This window comes from Acomys minous (genome assembly GCF_964271855.1).
Source record: "Acomys minous genome assembly, chromosome: 3".
In the NCBI taxonomy this organism is placed as follows: Eukaryota; Metazoa; Chordata; class Mammalia; order Rodentia; family Muridae; genus Acomys; species Acomys minous.
The window spans coordinates 95697888-95719785 of NC_140485.1; the positions used below are offsets into that span (position 1 = coordinate 95697888).

The window sequence follows — 21898 nt, forward strand, 5'->3', positions numbered from 1 at the left end:
ATACATTTATAAAATCATATTTAATTTATATTTTATATGCTATTAGATAAATAATTACCCATTGGTAGAATTAAAATTATGTGGCTGATGAGTGAGTTTCATATGGAAACTTTAACTGTTGATGCAAAGTGTAAAATAAAATTAGATGAAACAAGTGTTATAAACAGAATATTTATGCTTTTAATGGATTGACGTACATAAATACAGTTAATATTGCCCGGCATGTGGCATAAGAAGAAATAAGCAGGGGCTGTGACCCAAATTAAGGTTTTGATCCATGAGAAAAATCTGTACATAATGAAAAGATTCGGTTTGTTTTTTTAAAAGGGAAATATTTTTAGAACAAAAAGTTATCAGCATAATAGTGCATATGCACAGGAACTTTATTTTCTAGTCTGACCTGTATCGTATACTGCTTGAGATGGAAGGACCACTTCGGATTCTTTTCGAGATTCTGCTTTGGCGGCAATGTCCTCAGGAGGCTCAGGGACTTGAGAAAGGAATCCAAGTTAGTGCTTGAATTCTAAAAAGATATTCCCTATGAAAGTTTTGACACATGCACAAAAATAAAAACATACTTTAAGTTACTGGTGATATGTCAAACTGAAGACATAGATACTTTTCAAAGGATGGCATAAAGTAGAGTACAAGGCAGAAAGTGAAGATTTTAACATCTACAAGAAGCCATTAAAGGGCTGGGAGGATGGTCTCAGAGGGAAAGAATGTCTGCACCGTAAGCATAAGGACCTGGGTTTGAATCCCCAGCACCCACGTACAAACCTGGCCATGACTGTGTGTGCTCATAACTCTAACGTTGAGGGCCTAAGATGCAGAGTTGTGGCTCCAAGAGCTCAAGGCACAGCCAGTCTAGCCAAAATGGTGAGCATCTGGTGCAGCGGCAGATGCTGGCTCAAGGCAGTAGAAAGAGAGTGACTGAGCAAGACACCTGAAATCCTCCTTGCTTTTCACATGTGTGCACACAGGTACAGGTGCACCCACACACACCATGTGCACATACCACACACACACACACACACACACACACACACACACACACACACACACACACCCTCCCCACCAGTACATCAGTTAGAATAACAGTTGACACATGGCACATACCATCCTGGTTGGTAACTGTTAAATATTTTTAAAATCCCATTTTTGTGGCATCAGCTCTGCAATGCCTGAGAGTCCTTCTAATTTATCACTAAGATACCCCGAGGACACAGCACGAGCACAAAGTGGTGAGGAAGTCATGCAGGAGGGGCAAGGGTGGGTGTGGAGAAGCGAAAGAGAGCCCAACTATTTCACTGTCAAAGGGACAAGTTGTGAAGCATGCTTCTTACATGACACAAGACACGCTCCACACACAGAGCCAGCCCAGGCAGCTTTAGTTAGGTACCATCCCACAGTCTCCAAGTCGGCTTTAGATTCCAAGATCTACATTTTGTGTAGATCATACATACATATGAACACACATACATAGGTACACAATCTTATCATAATACCATCTTCTGAGTAAACCTTTGGGTTCTCTTTCTTTTTTTAAAAAAATATTTATTTATTTTATTTATTGCATATGAGTGCTTTATCTGCAGAAGAGGGTGTTAGATCACATTATAGATGGTTGTGAGCCATCATGTGGTTGCTGGGATTGAACTCAGGACCTCTGGGAGAGCAGGTGGCACTCTTAACCACTGAGCCATCTCTCCAGCCCTGGGTTCTCTTTCAACAGGATGTATAGTACTTAAACTTTATTAGAGCAGAAAGTAGAAAAGGGACAAACCTAGCAGTTTTGTGGGTGACATGTGTCTAATTATAAATTGCTCAATTAATAAAAGCATTCATTATAAATCATGACCAAATGCAGATCACTGAGAATACACAGATGACTCTAAACTATAATCACTGGGGATTTGGTCTTGCTCTAAGAGGAGCCATATGAAGTGAATACTTACAAGTATTACAACTTGACCTGGGTGCTGCACATAAACATGTATAACACATAGAGCATGTATATATACATACATATATCAGGTCTATAACTAAGAATGTAAGATATAAGGAAATGGAGTTTAAGTAACGTGTATTAGGGTGGCTCTCAGGAAAACTCTACTCTGCCTGTTATTAGTTGGCAGGGTCTTCATAAAAAAACCCCCAAAGAGATGTTACAATGAAGGCAAAGAGAGAATTAACTCAAAGACTCAGAGAAAGACTTAACTGTTCTAAATGATTTCTTGTGTGAGCACTTTGTAAACTTTATAAGATGCATGATTACAGGAAGGCACTCGCAGAAAGATGAGATAGGAGGTGCAAGGCACAGAGCTAGGCCGGTCTAAACGAAAGGCTAGTGTAAGCACAAGAAAACTAGCTTTAAGTATGAAAACAGGGCAAGGAAGGGCTGTGGATGAAGCTCGTTTGGTAGAGTGCATGGCGTCCTGGGTTCAGCCCCCGGCACCAGAGCACACACAGCAGAACACAGTGCAGGAAAATGAAAACTGGACACCAGAATGGGGAAGCTTTCAGGAGGAGAGAGAACACGTAGTGGTGATACACGGGACAACACGTTTTAGAGGCTAAAGAGGAAAAGAGAAAATCTGTCAGGGGGAAAAGCTTAATGTGGTTGGGGAGCTCATTCTCTAAGAAAACAAAACAAAACAGAAACCATGGTCCTGAAAAGGGGAAATCTGAGATGATAATTGAAGACCCTTCTGAGCTGGACAAAGACCGAGGACCTGTATTTGGGGAGCAAGCCCAGAGGAATCCCCAGCCGTTCCCCTCAGCTACCTTCTCAGCTGCAGGAACTCAGTCCTGTCTAGTGGTCTACAAAGGATGGCAGGCAAATTCGGCCATGCTGAGAAGCTGACTTCCTTTCTAAGTGAGATCTAGAGGAAGTTATTGACAAGTGCGTTTCCTATGAACAGCACGAAGGGCTTAAGTGCCCACAGATTCAGCTCTCTCCGAATGAAGTGTAAGCTGCTAAGTTAGGTACAACAAGACAGTAAAAACACCATGGTTAGAAAAAAAAATGAAAGGAAATCTATCAGAATGTGAATAAAATATTTCTGACCTTTTGTAGGCAGAAGTAAAGTTATTTTTTTTCATCTTTTTTGTATGTGAATTCTGTTTCCACATTAGCATATATTTAGTCAAAATTGGCTGAATGTCAGAATTCTTTTGTAACACAGTTCAGAATTGATAATATTGGTTATGGCCATAGTCTCTGTTTCTGTGTCTCTTTGTTTCTGTCTCTCTCTGTGTCTGTCTGTCTGTCTGTCTGTCTGTCTGTCTGTCTGTCTGTGTGTGGTTGTGTCATGCAGCATACATATAGAAGTCAGAAGACAACCGTGGTGTCAGTCTTCACCTTCTCTCTTGTCTAGGATAGTGTGTCCCCTTCACTGCTGCATGTGCCAGGCTGGATGTCCCGCAAGCTTGCAGCAATTCTCTTGTTTCCACCTCCCACCTTCCCAAAAAGCCCAGGGCACAGACAACAAGCTTCTGACTTCATGTGGGTCTTGAGATTAAAACTCAGGTACTCACACACGGTGGGTGCTTTAACCCACAGAGCCCGCTCTAAAGCCCTGGCCATGGTCTTCAATAGACATTTTCTAAACCTGAGGCAGTCCATAGTCCCTTCAGAGCATTAACTCATGGGGAACTGCAGAAATAGAGTAGAGCTAAGTTATCCTATTTTCACATTTCAGGATCAGACTCAATAATGTTCTATTTCTGTACTATAAGGGGATCGTTTATTTTTAAAAACTTCAAAGTCATTCCTCTTGTACCTACCACTCTTGTAGGCATAAGGTTATTGTGTAATTTAAAGGCTGATTTCTGCACCCCTCCCCCATATCTGGTTGTAATACTTGTTCTAAGAATCTCCTGTCTCAATGTTATGTAAACACTGCTCCCTAATTGTTCCCTGGTCTGACAATAAAGCAGCTTATAGCCAGTTGCTGAGCAGGGGAGAGAATAAGGCTGGATTTCCTGCCAGCCAGGGGAGGAGGAATTAGAAGAGGAACGGGGGATTGAAACAGGGGATTCAGCCATGGGAGAGGTTCAGGAAACATCAGAAGAGGAGCTGGAGCAGGAAAGCTACAAAGTGCAAGTATCGCTGGGATGCACACTGGGAGGAAGCCAAATTAGCTTAGAGGGTAAGATTAAAGAAACAACTGCTCAGTTCTTGTGCTGTGAAGTTTATTATTAAACAAATATGAAAGTCTCAATTATTTGTGTGATAACCATGTTAAAAGAGAAACGGAAAAGCCCCCACAGTTTAATACAAATCACTGTAACACATTCTTAATTGCTAGCATTTACAAGACTCACCGGGGAGTGTTCATTAACATGCATTGGTGGTTTTGGTGGTTTGAATAGGTACGTCCCCGTAGACTCATGTGTTTGAATACTTGCCCATAGGGAGTGGCACTATTAGGAGGTGTGGCCTTGCTGGAGTAGGTGTGGCTTTGTTAGAGGAAGTGTGTCACTGGGGAGGTGGGCTCTGAGATTTCCTATGCTCAAGCTCTGCTCAGTGTGGCACCCAGTCTCCCTCTGCTGCCTTGGGATCAAGATGTAAATTCTTAGCTCCCTCTCCAGCCCCATATCTGCTTGCCTGCTGCCATGCTTCCCGCCATGATGATGATGGACTGATCCTCTGAACTGTAAGCCAGCCCCAGTGAAATGTTTCCTTTTGTAAGAATTGTGTGGTCATGGTTGTCTCTTTACAGCAATAGAACCCTAGTTAAGACACATGCATGCTCCTAGCCTTTATCTTCGATTTAGTTACATCAAAAGCCTGCAGATAGTTCAGAAGCCTTTAAAATAAGAACTTTGGATAACAAACAGAGATACACACTGACAAGAAGGCAATGGAAGGGCGGAGGTGGAGATTGGTGTGATGCAGCTGAGAGTTAGGGATTGCAGGAGGCACCACAGCTAGGCAAAAGCAAGGGCGTGCTCTCTAGACACTCCAGAGGGAACACTGGCACACGGCACACTTATTGCAATAAGACTTGAGATTCACATGTGGTGTGAGGGCTGGGGAAAATGTATCTTTTCTTTCACCAAATCACTGCACAGAACAACAAGGGTGAAAGAGAAAGAACCAGGAAACAACAGATCAGTGGACAGAGCTGAGCGTCAGCACCCAGGAGGTGTTGTCATGATGACAGTGGGCTTTTTGGGTTGTAAATCTACCAATAGTGCCTTCAATTTAAACATTTATTTTTCATTTTAAAGATTTATTTAAAGTCGGGCATGATGGCGTATGCATCTAAACCCAGCACTCAGGGAGGCAGAGGCAGGCATATCTCTGTGAGTTTGAGGCCAGCCTAGTCTACAGAGTGAGTTCCAGAACAGCCAAGGCTACACAGAGAAACCCTGTCTCAAAACACCAAAAACTTTTTGTTTGAAACATAGTGACTTTATTCATAATAGCCAGAAAACAGAACTAATCTAGATGTCCCTCAACCGAGGAAGAATGTCTAAAGAAAATATGGTACATTCACACAATGAAGTATTACTAAGCAGTTAAAAAATATGAAATCTGAGTGCAAATGGATGAAATTAGAAAAAAAATAATCTCAAGTGAGGTAGCTCAGACGCAGAAATACAAACATGGTATGCACACACTTATAAGTGACTATTAGCTACTAAGTAAATGATGATCATGCTACAATCCACAGACCCAGGGAGGCTAAGTAACGGGGGGCAGGAGTTAGGGGGACATATATATCTCCCTTGGAAGGGGAAGCAGAATAGATTTTGTGAGTGAATTGAGAAAGATGGGAATGAGACTAAGGACCAGGTTGCGGGAAGGAACAGTGGGGAGAGAGTACGGGGAGAGACACTGGAATTGGAGTTGTGGACAGTTGTGAGCCGCTGTGTGGGTGCTGGGAGCCACATCCAGGTCCTCTGTCAGAGCAGTGAGTGCTCTTAACTGCTGAGTCATCTCTCTGGACCCAGTAGCTTCAATTTAAACTTTATTAAAGTCTTGAGAACCCACTAGGAAAACCAAAGGATGAAGACACAATTAAGTCAAGTTGTGAAGAAGGCTTCAGAGCTCACCACCAGCCCAGGGACAGATGCTTGTCGTGTCCACCATGGCAGTGACCGGGCAAAGGGCTTCAGGGGGAGTGGGAGGGGCTGGAGAACACAACAGGTTCTCACTCTTCCCTCCCTCCCCAGTGTGGGGAGGGCTTTGGGTTGAATACGAAGACATCTCTCACACTAGAGAGTAACTTAGTCCTTAAGAATGTCTCAAGTCTGCTATGATTCTGCAGCACAGTGGCAAAAATGTCTCAATATACAACAGATAAAAATAGCATCCAAAAAATAAGGCAAAATTTCTTGAAAACCTTATTTCCACCCATTCCTTTTCTAAAGCAAACCCATTGCGTTTGCTGTTAATTTTTTTTTAGCTGAAACTGAATCTTCACTCCAAAATAAAAATAGCAATTTGAGGGTTATGGTCCATACTTGAAGTTTGAATATACATTGATAAGTATTGCCTTGGCCACAGTGTCTCCTCAGAACCGTAGAACAATGGCTCAGCTGTTACACTGGTGTGAATGCAGGCAGGAAGATGGCACACATGCCCAAAGCGGCCAGATGCATAACAACTGGGTGGAAGGAATACATGCAAATGTGTATATTATACTAGCTATATCTATATTTATATATAGATATAGAATGAATAACGGGAAATAGAGGTGTCTGAAGCAAAGCTGAGTGACAGGACACATTCAGCTGGGGAGATGTCTATACAAAGAGCGGAGTGGGCATCAGAGAATTCCTGGAAAAAGCAGAACCTTCTGCAGAACTAATTAATGATGAGAAATCAATGACTGTCGAAAAACTTGAATGGTCAGAGCCAAATCCTCTGGGCTGATGTTTAGCCAGCAGAAGGTTTGGTTCTTCCCAGGACTTCTGTTCACAGATCAGACTTCACAAGCCGGAGCGTGCACAAGTGTGTGTATACACAGACACATAATAAATAAAAACAGCTATGGATATTCAAAGAAACATAATAAATCACCAAGGAACTTCAACATAATCTTCTTGACTCCTGCCACTTTCATGTTAGCTAACTAGTCATGCTAAAGATGACAATTATTATTTTTCTTTTTTGTAGTCTCCTCTCCTGCTATACTTTATTAGGAAAATAATGGTTTATGTACAGAACAGGGCTGGGGATAACAATTATTTTAAAGATTAAAGATTTGATAATTGTATACATGCACTAAATTATCATAGTGTACCCCCAAATATGTGTGCTTATTCTGTGCCAATTAAACATTTTTTCGTTTTTCTTTCTTTCTTCCTTCCCTCCATATTTCTCTCTCTCTCCCCCCCCCTCTCTCTCTTAAAGGAAAGATTGCTCTATGTAGTCCTAGCTGTCCTGAAACTCAGTGTGTAGACCAGGCTGGTCTGGAACCTACAGAGATCCGCCTGCCTCTGCCTCTCCAGCTCTGGGATTACAGGTGTGCGCCACCACGCCCAGCTAAGGGATTTTTATAAAGAAGTGAAATAAAAATCTGAGCATGTATGAGTACAAAGTAAGAACGGCCTAGTTACGGTTATTGCATAGGTGTGAGATACTTTGCCTATAAAATGGGATTGCATGACATAAAGATACAGTCTTGCTTTTTGGATAAAATGTCCTGTGGACCACATGCTGGTTCCAGAACTGAGGACTCTCTAGAGCATCGCCTTTGTGTCCTTAGCCAGCTCCCATCACACACACACACACACACAAACACACACACACACACACACACACATACACACACACATACATACACACACACATATATACATACACACACACACACACACACACACACACACACACACACACACACACTGCCATTAGTCAAGTCTAACCTGCTTCAGGTTCGTGCTCTACTTCCGGGACCTCGGATGCTTCGGACTCCTCAGGTAACAGCGATCCTCTGATGTACTCTTGTATTTCAGAAGCCTCAGACTCTTCACGGCCATCAAACTCCTCACCTTCAACCTCCTCCTCAGCTTCGTTATCTTGCTCTTCAACTTCTACGATGAATCACAAGGAATAGACTTATTCGGTTAAAGCCAGCAAGTGAGTCCTGGGTAGTGTTAAGCATAGAGAATAAAATAAAGAACAAGACTGATAGTCCCCCAGTATGTGGCTTAATGGGGGAAGTAGACAAACTGCCATTGTAGTACGTCTACTGCCATAGAGTGGTGAAGAAGTCTATCAGAATGTTGGAGAACCAGAGGGTGGGATCATTCAAAAGAAGTAATGTTTATAGCAGTTCCAAATCACAGCAAGAGACCACAAATAGCCCAATGCCTGCTCAATAAGGACATGGTTAGATCCATACCATCACTGTGGCAGCCACTAGCTGTGGCTACAAGCCCATGCAGTAGTCTAAAGTGAGATGCGTGACAGTACAAAACAGATAATGAATTTCAAAGGGTGAGTATGAGAACCTTAACCTAAGATATGTAGAAAATTAAGAGCTGCTCGTGTGGTTTGCACTGAGTTTCTGTTGGGCAGCACCAGAGCAGACTCCCCACGTGGATACACATCTGGCACAGATGTAGTAATAGATCTATTGTAGCTCACTATAGGAGTAGTGTAGCATGTTAACCTGTGAGTTAGTGGTACATTTAGAAAGTATAATTGCAAGCTTTAAAAGATTTATTTATTTATTTTATGTGTATGAGTGCTCTGTTTTCATGGACACCAGAAGAGGGAATCAAATTTTACCACAGATGTTGTGAGCCGCCATGTGGTTGCTGGGAATTGAACTCAGGACCTCTAGAAGAACAGACAGTGCTCTTAACCACTGAGCCATCTCTCCAGTCCCTAATTGCAAATTTTATGTGGCTGTTGATGGCCATGTCAGAGGGAGATGGCAGGGGTCTCAGAGAACTCATTTCTCAATCTTTCATATGTTTATAAAGATGACTCAATTGTTTCTCTAAGTTCTCACGGGCATTGCTTTTCCCACTGCTTTTGTCCCAGAGTGACCATCTTAGGGTGATTCTCTGGCACCTGGATTTGATCTGGAACCAGGCTTTGAGACAGGACAGCAGCATGCAAGGCTTCCAAGACACAACTTGGAATATGGTGGGTACCTTTGTGTTAGGCTGAAGAGTTTATGGGACTAGCCACAAGCATTAGCGGGTTTTACAGACTCCTACTACAGCTGTGAGGAAGTGATGCAATCTATGAAGGAATTTGAGTTTTCTTTCGATAATACATCACTTATTAAAAATGACCATAAGCACATAATTTAAGTACACTCATTTATGTTATATTTATATTAAGTACATTATAACATAATTATGATGTTATAAAACTATAAAAAGTTCACAGCCTTCCTTCTTTTTACTCATTAATTTATTTATTCACTTTACATGCTCTCTGTTCTCCTCCAGGTCCCACCTTCTCCCCCTTTCCTCCCCTCCCCTCCTCCTCAGGAAAGGAAAGCCCCCCATTACCAACCCACCCCAGCAGATCAAGTCTCAGCAGGACTAAGTGCCATCCTCTTCCACTGAGGCCAGACAAGGCAGCCCAGCTAGGGGATGGTGATACAAATGCAGGCAACAGAGTTCATGTCAGAGACAGCCCTCACTCCAATTGCTAGGGGACCCTCATGAAGACCAGGCTGCCCATCAGCTGCATATGTCACACTTTTTTTTCCTAACACCCCAGTGGGACATCTGTGCCCCACAGAGGTCAGGAGTGAGTTAAAAGACATTTTTTTTTTTAGGAGCCTTGAGCTATTTGTAATTTGACTATTGATCATGAGTTATGTTAGTTACCTATAGGTTAATAATAAATCACTCCACACAATCACTTGCTGCCCTTGTGCTTTCTGTGAATGAGCCATTTAGCAATTGCTCAGCTGAGTGGGTCTCCTGATGTGGTAAAGATGTTGACTGGGGCCGCAGTATCTGAACACTTATTTCCAGGGTGGAAAACGGAAAGCAATTATATTGAGAAACAGTTGTTAAAACTTAGAACTATGGGACTATAGGAAATGTGCTCAAGAAAGACTAGCATCCAGCTTCACAGTTACTACACCTGAAATGGCACAAACACAGATATGTAATACAAAAATATCTGCCTTCACACTGATAGCAAACCAGGGGGTGGCTAACACCACTGCAGTTTGTTGTCGGTGTTCATAGTCAAAGGAGACACCAGGGCTCAGTTAAAGGGCAGTGAAAAGGGAGTTCAAGTTCACAGACTAGGAATTTAATTTGAGAACCTCAGTCTTAAAAGAGAAAGTTCTTTTATGAAAGCTACGGAAGTCTTAAGTATGAAGACGGTGGGTACTACAAGAGTTTGGCTGAGTCCTTAGGTCTTGCAGGATCCTTCCAGTGGAAGCAATCCTAGCAGTTATGTGTAATGCATGGCAAAGGCACAGTCTGTCATGCATCCTTCTTAGAGGATGCACAGTGGCTCTTTATAGAGGAATTTTAATGCAGCAACGTAGCTGCTCTGATCACATCCAAAGAGCTTCTGGGTCTGTGTGATCTGGATGGAATGCAGACACGCCCTTAGTACACACCTTTAATCCCAAACAAGGAAGGTAAAGACAGTTTGTAGGAGGAAGCACCCATGTTTGAAAGTGACGTTTAATTGAGAGGCAGACAAAGTGACAAATCAGAGAAAGATTTGACAATAGGATATTCCCAACTCTTACGAGGAGAGAGAGGTGACTTAAGAGAGCAGCTGAGAAAGAGAGAGAGAGAGAGAGAGAGAGAGAGAGAGAGAGAGAGAGAGAGAGAGGAGAGAGATTTACCAGGACAGTTGCATGGAGATAGGCTGCAGAGAGTGAGAGAACAAGGAAGACACAGAAAGAGCCAGAAGATTAAAAGAGAACCGCTAGAATTAGTTTGAGCCAGAACAGCTAAGTTGAAGCAGCCAGCCCAGAGTTCAGAAAGAGCTAGAAAAGGTGAGTTTATTCAGCAATAAGTCTCAGAGGCTGAAAATATTCTGGGCCTGGATTATATTGTATGGAGGACTAGGCCTAGGTTAGCAGACAGAGGCTGTTAGCCTCAGAGAGGACAGTTACTTCAGGAGAATAAAAGTTCCTTTTACAGACCTTGCAATAGGAGTGTTAGGCGGGTCCCTTTTCTGATTAGGAATCTTTATCCTATGGATCTATTATCCCCAGGAGAGCCTAATTTGTTGTGGGAATTGGAAGCTTTGGGGAAGAAAAGGCACAGGCATACACTTGTGCCCTGGGCAGATGCCTTTATAACCCACAGGAAAGCAGCAGTAAGAAAGCAAGACTAAGCGGCTTGCTGTTAGTGTTGCTGATCGGTGCTTGCCTTTTCTTTTCTTGTCCTCGGTGGCCACCAGCCTCTGCTTTTCTTCTTCTAGTCTCAGTTCCTCTTCTTTGGCTTTTCTGAAATTAAAAGGTTCAAAATTCAGTTCTGGAAAAAAAAAAAAGCAAACAAACAAAACAGACACCTTTTCTAACTATACGACAAGCATCAGAGACTCCGCTGTCAATCCTCTCTTAGGCTTTTCATTTCACAGTGTGCAGCTTCATCCCGCTCGGGCTTGAAGCCAATACTGTGGAACTTTTTGTGAGAAGCCAGTGAGTGTTGTATCTGAGACTATGGCCGTCAGTTAGGAAACCTGCTTAAAAGAGGGAAAGAGTTCCTGGGGCGAAGTTGACAGGACGAGGCCAACCTGTAACATTTCCTTTAGGCTCAATGTGTAATGTTAAGTGAAAAGAGTAGTATATAAAACTATATCTACAATATAATTTTAACTTTGTACAGTATATATGAGAACCAGAAGGCTAGAAAATTAATCAAATTACAGACAGTAATCATTTTGGGATGGTAGCATTGTGAGAGTTTGATTTATAACATTTACACTAGGATTTTTGTTCTCCTTTGAATAGGAAACATGTTTCTTTTTAGTAAAAAAAAGAAAAGAAAAGAAAAGAAAAGAAATTGGGGCCTAGAGAGATGTCTCAGGAATTAAGACAACTTGCTGTTTTTACACAGTTCTGGGTGATATCCTAAGTAGCAAACACAGCCTACAACCACCTGTAACTCCAGCTCCAAGGCACTTAAAGCCCTCTTCTAGACTCCAAGGCTATCTGCCCTCACAGGCACACCTAGCACCCTCCACATACATACATAATTTAAAATTTAAAATTTGGCCCTGCAGCTGTGGTGTTGTGCTGTGTGGAAGAGATGGATTTGTAAACCTCAGAGTGAGGTTCTGCTTGCCGGAGGCTGCTGTGGTGCGGAGACACCTCCCCCCCCCCCCCCCCCGACTCCAGTCCATGACAGACTGAAATCCCCTTACTTTCTCTATTACCAAAAGGATGACCAATAATAATAATCTATTTAAAAGGCTGCTTTTTTTTTTTTACTATTTCCTTGTAAGAACAAGATACAGAAAAATTTGCTTTTATTGTACGCACTTATAACAATGCTTAGCCTGTGGAAAGATACCAGTGAAAAAGGTCTTCCTCAAGGAATGTTAAATAGTCCAACTCTAAGTCAATATTTTGTACAACAGCTGCTAGAAATAACTCATAAACAATGTCCTCAATCCATAATTTACCATTATTCAGATGCTATCTTTTTGGTTGATTGTGATGAAAATACATTAGAGAGAATGTTTAATGAAGCAAACAAGATTTTACCTATTTGTGGTTTACAGATTGCTCCTGAAAACATACAAAGAGTTGATTCCATCAACTATCAATGATTTAAATTAACAAAAGAGTCAACCACAAATGGTATAGTTCAGAAGAGATCAATTATAAACTCTTAATGACTTTCAAAAGCCACTGGGAGATATTAACTGGTTATGGCCTATTATTGGCCTCAACTCAACTCAAGAGTTGAGTTGTTGGGTCCCCTAAAATGGGGAGCAGGGGCTTTCTCTGACATGGGCTCTGTTGTCTGCTCATTGACCCTTCCCCTTGGTGAGAAAGCTTTACAGGCCACAGAAGAAGAGGATGCAGGTAGTCCTGATGAGATTTGATAGACTGGGGTCAGATGGCAGGGGGGAACGGCTCCCTTTTCTGAGGACTAGGGAGAGAGTAAGGAGGAAGAGGAGGAAGGGTGGGACTGGGAGGATATGAGGGAGGGGGCTACAATCATGATGTAAAGGGGGAAAAAAGAGTTGAGTTGTTTCAGACTCTACAAGTTGATTGAAACTTAAACAGTCCTATAGAATTAGCAGCTGAAGCAGAGAAAGAGTTGACTCAGGTAGAGCAAAAATTGCAGGGCAAGCATGGACTACCCAGATCCCAAACCTGACTGTATTCTAGTCGTTTTGCCTTCTCCTCATCCCTTCCTGGACTTATGATGCAGAGAGAAGACAGTATTTTAGAATTAATTTCTAAACCAAGTAAAAAAATAAAAAATACTTATGTTGAAAAGTTTTCTGATCTAATTGTAAAAGGAAGAATAAGACTTTGTCAGTTATCAGGAAAAGACCCAGGAGAAATCATAGTACCTTATTCTAATGCTGAAATTACCTCATTATGGGTAATTAATGAAAACTGTAAAGAAAAAAATCTTATAGCAATTATTTGGGAGAAATTAGCAACAAATATCCCCAAAGCAAGTGACTCCAGTTCATAGAAAGAACTAATTAGATTCTCCCTTGTATAGTAAAAGGGGCACCAACTTCTGAAGCTCCTACATTTTATACCAATGTAAATAAATCAGAAATGGCAGGTTGTAGGTCAGGAAATATAAGTAAAGTTATTTTTTAAAAGCCCATATCCCTCAGTGCAAAATTCAGGGTATATGCAATTCTTATGGGTTTATTAGATTTTTCTGAAACTATCAATATGATTACTGAGTCACAATATGCAGAGAGGGTTGTGTTACATATGGAAACTGCTGAACATATTCCTGATAATTCAGAATTAACATCATTATTTATATAATTGCAACAGACAATTAAAACAGAAATCATTCATTATATATCACCCATATTCAATCTGATATGGGATTTTCTGGTCCATTGGCATAAAGAAATAAAGAGATTGCCTAATTATTAATAGGAAATGTGCCAGAAATCTCAAAATTCCATAAAAGTACATCATGTTAACAGCAAATATTTAAAGAGAAAATTTCTATTACTTGGCAACAAGCCAAATAAATTGTAAAAGAAATATTTCAGTTTTTGGTATAATCTAGTTCAATTACCTGCTGGAAGTAACTCTAAGGGTACCAAGAGAAATGAATTTTGGCAGGTGGATGTGTTTCACTTTGCAGAATTTGGGAAACTAAAATTTGTGCATCATACCATTGATACATATTCAGGACTTCAATGGGCTTTGCTTTGAGTTCTGAAAAGGCTGATTCTGTAAGTGCACATTTGTTGGAGGTGATGGCTATCATGGGGATGCCCTTACAGATTAAGACTGGTACTGCCTTTTCATATGTTTTCATTAAAAGGAAATGGTTTTTTTTGCATGTTATGACATAAAATGTATTGCAGATATACCATACAACCCAACAGGTCAAAGAGTTATAGAAATATTTAATATTTCTTCTTCTTTCTTTCTTTCTTTCTAAGACAGGGTCTCTCTATTATCTAGATCTGGCTGTCCTCAAACTCGATAAGTAGACAAGGCTAGCCTGGAGTTCCCAGAGATCCATGGGCCTCTGCCTCACAAGTTCTAGGATTAAAGGCGTGTACCGCCACTGCCCAGCCCAAATCCAGGTTTTTGAAGAGCATACTTCAGCAAGAAAGAACAGTGAGTCATTAGGTCCCTGTTTCCCTTTTGTTTCTCAGCCTGAAGAACTTCACAGTCTGTTAAAGGTCGGCTGTGGTGGCTTGTTCGTAATTTTAAAAGCACTTCATCACACCCAGAACCAAGAACAAAGCTTCCACGCTGAACTTGTAAGATGTAAATAACCAGTTCTTCCCTTCCATGGAGGCAAGGCAGATTTTTCTTTATTTTGTGTTGTGTTATTCCCAAAGAGAGAGAGAGAGAGAGAGAGAGAGAGAGAGAGAGAGAGAGAGAGAGAGATCTATCTAGCTATTAAAATTAAACCACAGATAGATATGCTGTGTGTGCATGCTTGTGTGCAGGCACCTGTGTGTGTGTGTGTGTGTGTGTGTGTGTGTGTGACGTCTATGCTTGTTTTTCTCAGTTGGCTAATGAAGACTACGTGATATGAGCTGTGGAGCTATTTGCAGCTGAGTAGAGATTTATGCACTTGCTGTTTCTTTTGGAACTCAGTGAGATCCTGCCCAGTTAACAGACCATCTTCCTGACATTAGAGAAGGTTTATAAGCACAGCCTGTGAGACGGTATGAAAAGCTCAGGTCCACACCAGGGACTGCAGAGATGCTCAGTGGTTGAGAGTGCTTGCTGCTCCTGCAAAGGACCTGAGTTTGGTCCCCAGCACCCATGTTGGCTGGCTCCTACCTGTAACTTCAGTTCCAAGGGATCCAGTGCCCCTTTCTGTCTCTCAGTGAGCATCCATACACAAGTGATACACACATATATGTAAATAAAAATGAAGTCTCTGAAAAAATAAGGATGGTCAATGCTCAACCCGTTTTGTGGCTCTCACACAGCTTACTGTATTGCTTCCTCTTCCTTCTTTTTGATTTGAAATTCATCCATCAATCTTAGTAAAATCTTATCATCAATTTCAGCCTTACATTTTAAATACATTCTATTTAATAGACATTTCCCTGAAATACAGACAAAGAGAAAAAAATTATTTTGAAGTTGCATAGAGTGTGACCTGTTTTGGAAATTAACTATAAAACAACCACTGACTATGCAGACACACACATTTCTCTTTAAATGTTTAGCCAAACAGCTCAGAATTTTTAAAATTTTAGTAGAACGTCTTAAAGCTTTTTCAAAAGACATATTAATATGTAACAAATAATAAAAGCATAAGAAGACATATTTATCATATTTTTTTCCTCTGAAACTTCTCATTTCAAATATTTTTAAAGTTCTTTTTACATTTATTCCCCCCCCCTCTCTCCATAACACTCACGTGCATGTGTGGCAGTTAGAGGACAACTTAAAATAGTTGGTTCTTTCCTGCTCTATGTGTCACAAACACTGAACTCAAGCTTTCAGGTTTGCCCACAGCTTCACTTTACTACCTCTCAAACCTATTTTCTTAAGAGGCAAAGTGACAGAACATCAGTGACCAGCATCATCAGGACTGCATGCCCAGTTCATCTACAAGTTACAGCTGCTGACTGAGAAGGAATGCTAGATTCTCAGGCCCAAAGAACAAGTCTTGAGGCCAGAAGGCTCAGTGGCACAGCACAGGAACCAGGTCCTTCTCAGTCAACAGAAGCCTGGCTTGGTGCGTCTTTAGGTCCTAGAGGCATGGTGGGCGTGGCGCTAAGAGCGGTAACTGCATCTCAGGGGGTTCTTCATTCCTTGGTTTAGCAAAGCTAAATGTTGGCAATAGACATTTCAGTGAAAATTACGTAATAAATATTTACCAACCATTGCTTTCTGCATCTGTTAAGGAGACAACCAAGTCGGGCACAATGCCCTTCTCAATGAAAGCCAGCCACAGTTCTCGATTCATAGGGCAGTTCTTCAGAATCCAGCCTCCATATTTTGGGGCACCAATAAACCTATCCTTGTTATCTTTGGTTGCCTGCAAAAACACACATTGGCAGCACCATGGTGAGTTGACAAGTCACGGGCTGAGGGTGCTGGCTTGTAAAACTCCAACAGACACCTTCTGGGTCTTGACTTGGAGTTGAAAGTAAGGGTGACTTAATTTTAAGAGAAGCTTTTAACTATGAAGTAATAAAAATCAAGTTTTACTAGTTTAAAAGCAGGGAACAAAAGCCTTTATTAAGCATAACAGTGCACTTAAAAATATTTATTAAGTACACAGTGCTCTGCCTGCATGGGAGCCAGCAGGCCAGAAGAGGGCACCAGATCTCATTATAGATGGTTGTGAGCCACCATGTGGTTCCTGGGAATCGAACTCAGGACCTTTGGAAGAGCAGTCAGTGCTCTTAACCTCTGACCCATCTCTCCAGCCTATAACAGTGCACTTTTGCTATCAGCCTGTAGCACTGAGTGCTCTGGACTCAGAAGTACTGCCGTGGGCTCAAACCTGCATCTCTAACCTGCCTCTGTGGGCAGCGGTCCTCGGACTCGTTTGAGTAGCAAGCTCCTCTGCCAGCTACGCGTGCAGGTGCCGGTCTCCTTCACTCTCCCCTTTGCTTTCACTCTTCAGTGTGAAAAGGGGGAAATTACTCAAAGGAGCAGAGACGAATAAGCAACGCTGCGCTTAAGGGAGCTGCATTTGGCTCCCCTCCTCTGATAGTTTCAGCACAGATATGGGAGTGAGTAACATGGGCTCAGAACTGTAGCAACCCTGAAGGCTTTAAACAAGCCGTTGTGCTCTCGGGCAGCTGCAGAATGTTAGAAATCAAAGAGGGCCAATAAAATCCTTGGGCTGGTGTAGAATTTGTTGTGTTGTTGTTGTTGTGTTGTTTTGTTTTGTTTCATTTATTTATTTATTTATTTAGAGACAGGGTTTCTCTGTGTAGCCTAGAGTGTCCTGGACTTGCTTTGTAGACCAGGCTGGCCTCGAATTCACAGTGATCCGCCTGCCTCTGCCTCCCGAGTGCTGGGATTAAAGACATGTGCCACCATGCCCAGCTGGATTGGTGTAGAATTTAAGATTGAGTACTTAAAACAATTTGTTTTTATCTGAAAAAAAAACTTTTAGGAAAATGAAAAAATAATTAAAACTTAGAAAGATGTCACACAGGAGGAAACTTGTGAAGAAGAAATAGAGATGATTAATCAAAGTACTAGTGCCCAGGTTTAAAAGATATAACAGTGAAAATAATATTACGATGTGATCTAGAATGCCTGTTTTTCAACTTTAAATGTTTTTTTAAAAGATTTATTTATTTATGTACATGAGTGCTCTATCTGGATGTACACCTGCAGGCCAGAAGAGGGCGCCAGATCTCATTATAGATGGTTGTGAGCCACCATGTGGTTGCTGGGAATTGAACTCAGGACCTTTGGAAGAACAGCCAGTGCTCTTAACCTCGGAGCCATTTCTCTAGCCCAACTTTAAATGCTTTTAACTTTCATTTTTAAAAATAATCGAGTCAGGTATGGTGGCGCACGCCTTTAATCCCAGCACTCAGGAAGCAGAAGCAGGGGGATCATGTGAGTTCGAGGCCAGCCTGGTCTACAAAGTGAGTCTAAGACAGCTGAGGCTACACAGAGGAACCCTATCTCGAAAAACAAACAAACAAACAAACAAACAAGCAAACAAAAATCATTATTTAATTATGTTAATAATTAATTACTATTATTGTCTGTGAGTGTGTGTGTGTGTGTGTGTGCGCACACACACACACCATGACATGTGTCTTGAAGTCAGAGGACAACTTTCAGAGCTGGTTCTCTCCCTCCACATGGAGGGAGGCCTGCATGGTAAGTGCTTTTACTGTCTCATCAGTCCTGCTTTCAACTTTTTAAAATCTAGTGGCTTCATAGTATTTTATCATGTGAATAAGTTGTGCCTTGCTGAAATCCTTCCCTCACTAGTTAGTATCTATGTGACGTATAATTTCAGTGTAACACTGATGTGATTCCTTATGCATTAGATTATTTGAATAACATTGTGATGAACATCCTTATAGAAAGTTATCCAGGGATTATATATTTCCTTAGATTCTATTTCCAGAAGATGCCAAATTGCTTCCAAAAACATCTGTTCCAGTTTACTCCCTTTCTGGCTGTCTTAGTTAGGGTTTCTATTGCAGCAACGAAACACCATGACCAAAAAGGAAGTAGGGGAGGAAACGGTTTATTTGGCTGGTTACTGGCTTGCTCCCCATGGCTTGCTCAGCCTTTCTTTTCTTTTCTTTCTTTCTTTCTTTCTTTTTTTGAGACAGGGTTTCTCTGTGTAGCCTTGACTATCCTAGACTTGCTTTGTAGATCACAGCTTGCTTTCTTATAGAACCCAGGACCACCAGCCCAGGATGACGCTACCCACAATGGGTGGGGCGGAGCCCGTCTCCATCAATCACTAAGAAGATGCTTTGCAACTGGATCCTATGAAGGCATTTCCTCAGCTGAGGTTCTCTCCCTTCAGATAACTCTAGGTTTTTTGTGTGTCAAGCTGACACCAGCCAACAAGTAGGCTCCACCAGAAAAATGGCGCTATTACCACAGATTCCAGAGTGGTGATTGCTTAAATAAAAACTTGGCCAGTCTTACAGATGAGAATATATATTTTGTTGTTGTTCTTTATTAAAATTTCAACTTACATTTTATGGAGCCAGGGGAGCCGTGGGACTTGGGGGTAGGGAGCTGGCCCAGATCAAGAGTGGGGCTCAAGGCTCATCCAAATGTCATCCTGAGGTCAGCAGGAGTGCGTGCGATCACACCCCCACACCCACCCCAGGCCTGCATGTCCTGGTGCACACAGCCCTGCATGCCCACTCTTACCCCATCCCCAGGAAAGCATGTAGCCTGGTAGCCAGGTTAAACGTCCTCTCCCCTTATAAGGTCATGTCCAGCAGCACCTGGAATTCCTCTTTATGCAAATGAGGCATCCCCAGCAACCTGGCTCCAGTCAAAGATGCATGCTTCCCCTGAAAGCCCCTACCACACCCCAAAGGTGGAAGTAGCCTTTGTTCCACGCCTTAAATGCGCTGTCTACCAAGAGTCTATTCTCACTGCCCTCACTGCTGCTTGAGGCCCCTCCCACTCCCAGCAGGGAAGTGGAGCCTGAATGGCAACATTTCTTAAAGATTTTCTGGGTTTAGCTATGTTTATCTATGCGTGTGTTTCTGTGCGGGTGTGTGCATGTGAGTGCAAATGTTCATAGAGGCCAGAAGATGGAGTCATGTCTTAGGACTGGAGTTGGGTAGTTATGAGCTGCCCGACATGGATGTTTCTGTAAGAGTGACAGTCTTCTTGTCCACTGAACCATCTCTCTACCTCCCTAAACTTACATAATTTTAATTAGCCATCTCTTCTTTGATGAAATATATATCCATTAAAAAAAAAAAAAAGGATAACGGTTTCACTTTTTAGCCAAGACTGGCCTGGAACTCACTATGTAGACTTGCTTGGCTTGGAATGGAAAGCTATTCTCCTGCCTCAGCTTTTTAAGTGGTGGAATTACTTATAGGAAGGTATTGGTTATTAAACAGCCGCTCTCTCTATTGAGATTTACTCTTAAGAGTGTCTTGCTGGAGTTGTCCTGGAGTCCTTGTTGTGGCGTAGAGGCTGGATCCAGAATGTTTCCAAAATGTCTCTGGGTTAGTGGTTTGGCCCACAGCTTGGCATTATTCGGAGGTGGTACAAATTTAACCTTTGGGGCCCAAGGGAAGGCCGCTAGGAGCTGGCTTTGGAAGGGGACTGAGCCACCCATTCGCTTCCTTAGATCCTGTTTGCTTCCTGGTCATGAGATGAGGGTGTTTGGTCACCATGATGCACTTCCTCTTCTCAGGCTGTTCAAGATAGAAGGCCTGATCTATCTATCTACCTATCTATCTACCTACCTACCTATCTATCTATCTATCTATCAATCTATCTATCTATCCACCTATCTATTCATTCTGTGCTGAGGACCAAACCCAGGACCTTAATCATGCTAGGTAAGTATTCTGCCATTAACCTCTACCCTTAGATTGTTTAAAAAAAAACATTTCTAGAGATAACTGTGAAACATTGGAAGGACTCTCCCTCAGAAGCCATAAAGAAATATACATTAACATTTATTATTATGTTATTATTTGTTTGTGAGCCAGCATGTGGGTGCTGGGAATCAAACTCAGGTTGTTTGTAAGAGCAGTCAGTGCTCCAATCCCTAAGTAATATAAATCTAAAAGATAACCTAATTTTAAAAATGAGCAAATGGCATCCCTAAAGGATATACCTTTGCTGAGCACAATGGTGCATGCCTGTAATCTTGGCACTCAGGAGGCAGAAGCAGGAGGATCTCTGTGAGTTTGAAGCTAGCCTTGGCCACATAATAAGTTCCAGAGCAGCCAGGGCTATGTAGAGAGACCCTGTCTCAAAAAACAAAACAAACAAACAACAAAAGAGCACACTCTTTACAATATCACAGATCGCTAGCTGCTTGTGAAAATGGTTTTCTTGCCAGATCCCCTGATCTCTTGAGGAATGAAAGTGTGGTGGGAGTGGCCATAATCTGGACAGCCCCCGGGGCCACAGCTGCAGCTTACTGTTGCCATGGCAAAGCCCTAACACCGCACATGGATTTCTGTCTATGGATGTTGTATTCATATTTCTGGGAGATTTGTATTTTCCACAACAAAGTAAGGCTAGCATTTTCACCACAGGCAAGAAGGGCTAGGTGTATAGACCCTTGTCCTAGCTTGACATTTGCTTCTCTGGGTGTCTGGTCTCACTGACAAGGCAAAGATGACAGCTCTGAGTCGTAGGGATCTATTTGCCATATGATGACTCAGTGAGTGACTTACAGGCCACTTCAGTTAGAAGGTCCTTAAAGGCAGGGGCCATTTTTACTCTATTTTCCTAACCCTAGTATACAATACAGCACAGAGAACAGCAGGTGCAGACATCTTCTGCTAATAGCAGGCCCCTCTGAAGGAAAAACGATTGCTAGAATAACCAAAGAGATTGGTTTAAAAGTGTGTATGAGCTCAGAAAGAGGCCCAAAGGAGGCTGCTACAGCCAGGGCTTAAGGGAGCCACCCAGGGACTTCCAGAGTGGTTCTGTTTTCTTGTGTGATAACCTTTTTACTCTTACATATTATTTTTTTGTGAGACAGAGTCTTATGCTTATCCTGGGCTGACCTGCCTATATCAATCAGGCTGGCCTTGAACTTGTGCCTAATACTTACTCCTGCCTCAGCCTTCTGAATGCTGGGATTACAG

The 21898-nt window shown here is 42.0% G+C and overlaps 1 protein-coding gene across 3 annotated transcripts in view; it reads right to left on the reverse strand.

Moving 5' to 3' along the window:
- Positions 1-21898, reverse strand: part of AK9 (adenylate kinase 9) — a 125556-nt gene that overhangs the window by 45385 nt on the left and 58273 nt on the right. For 2 of the 3 annotated variants that reach the window (XM_084775101.1, XM_084775100.1), the window contains exons 17-21: positions 16482-16638; positions 15583-15697; positions 11332-11408; positions 7885-8052; positions 401-490 (exon numbers count right to left, since the gene is read on the reverse strand). In XM_084775101.1, the coding sequence (XP_084631227.1) occupies positions 401-490; positions 7885-8052; positions 11332-11408; positions 15583-15697; positions 16482-16638 (607 nt within the window). Of the gene's footprint in view, positions 1-400; positions 491-7884; positions 8053-11331; positions 11409-15573; positions 15698-16481; positions 16639-21898 lie in introns of those variants that run through there. The other variant, XR_014777801.1, reaches the window with a different exon arrangement.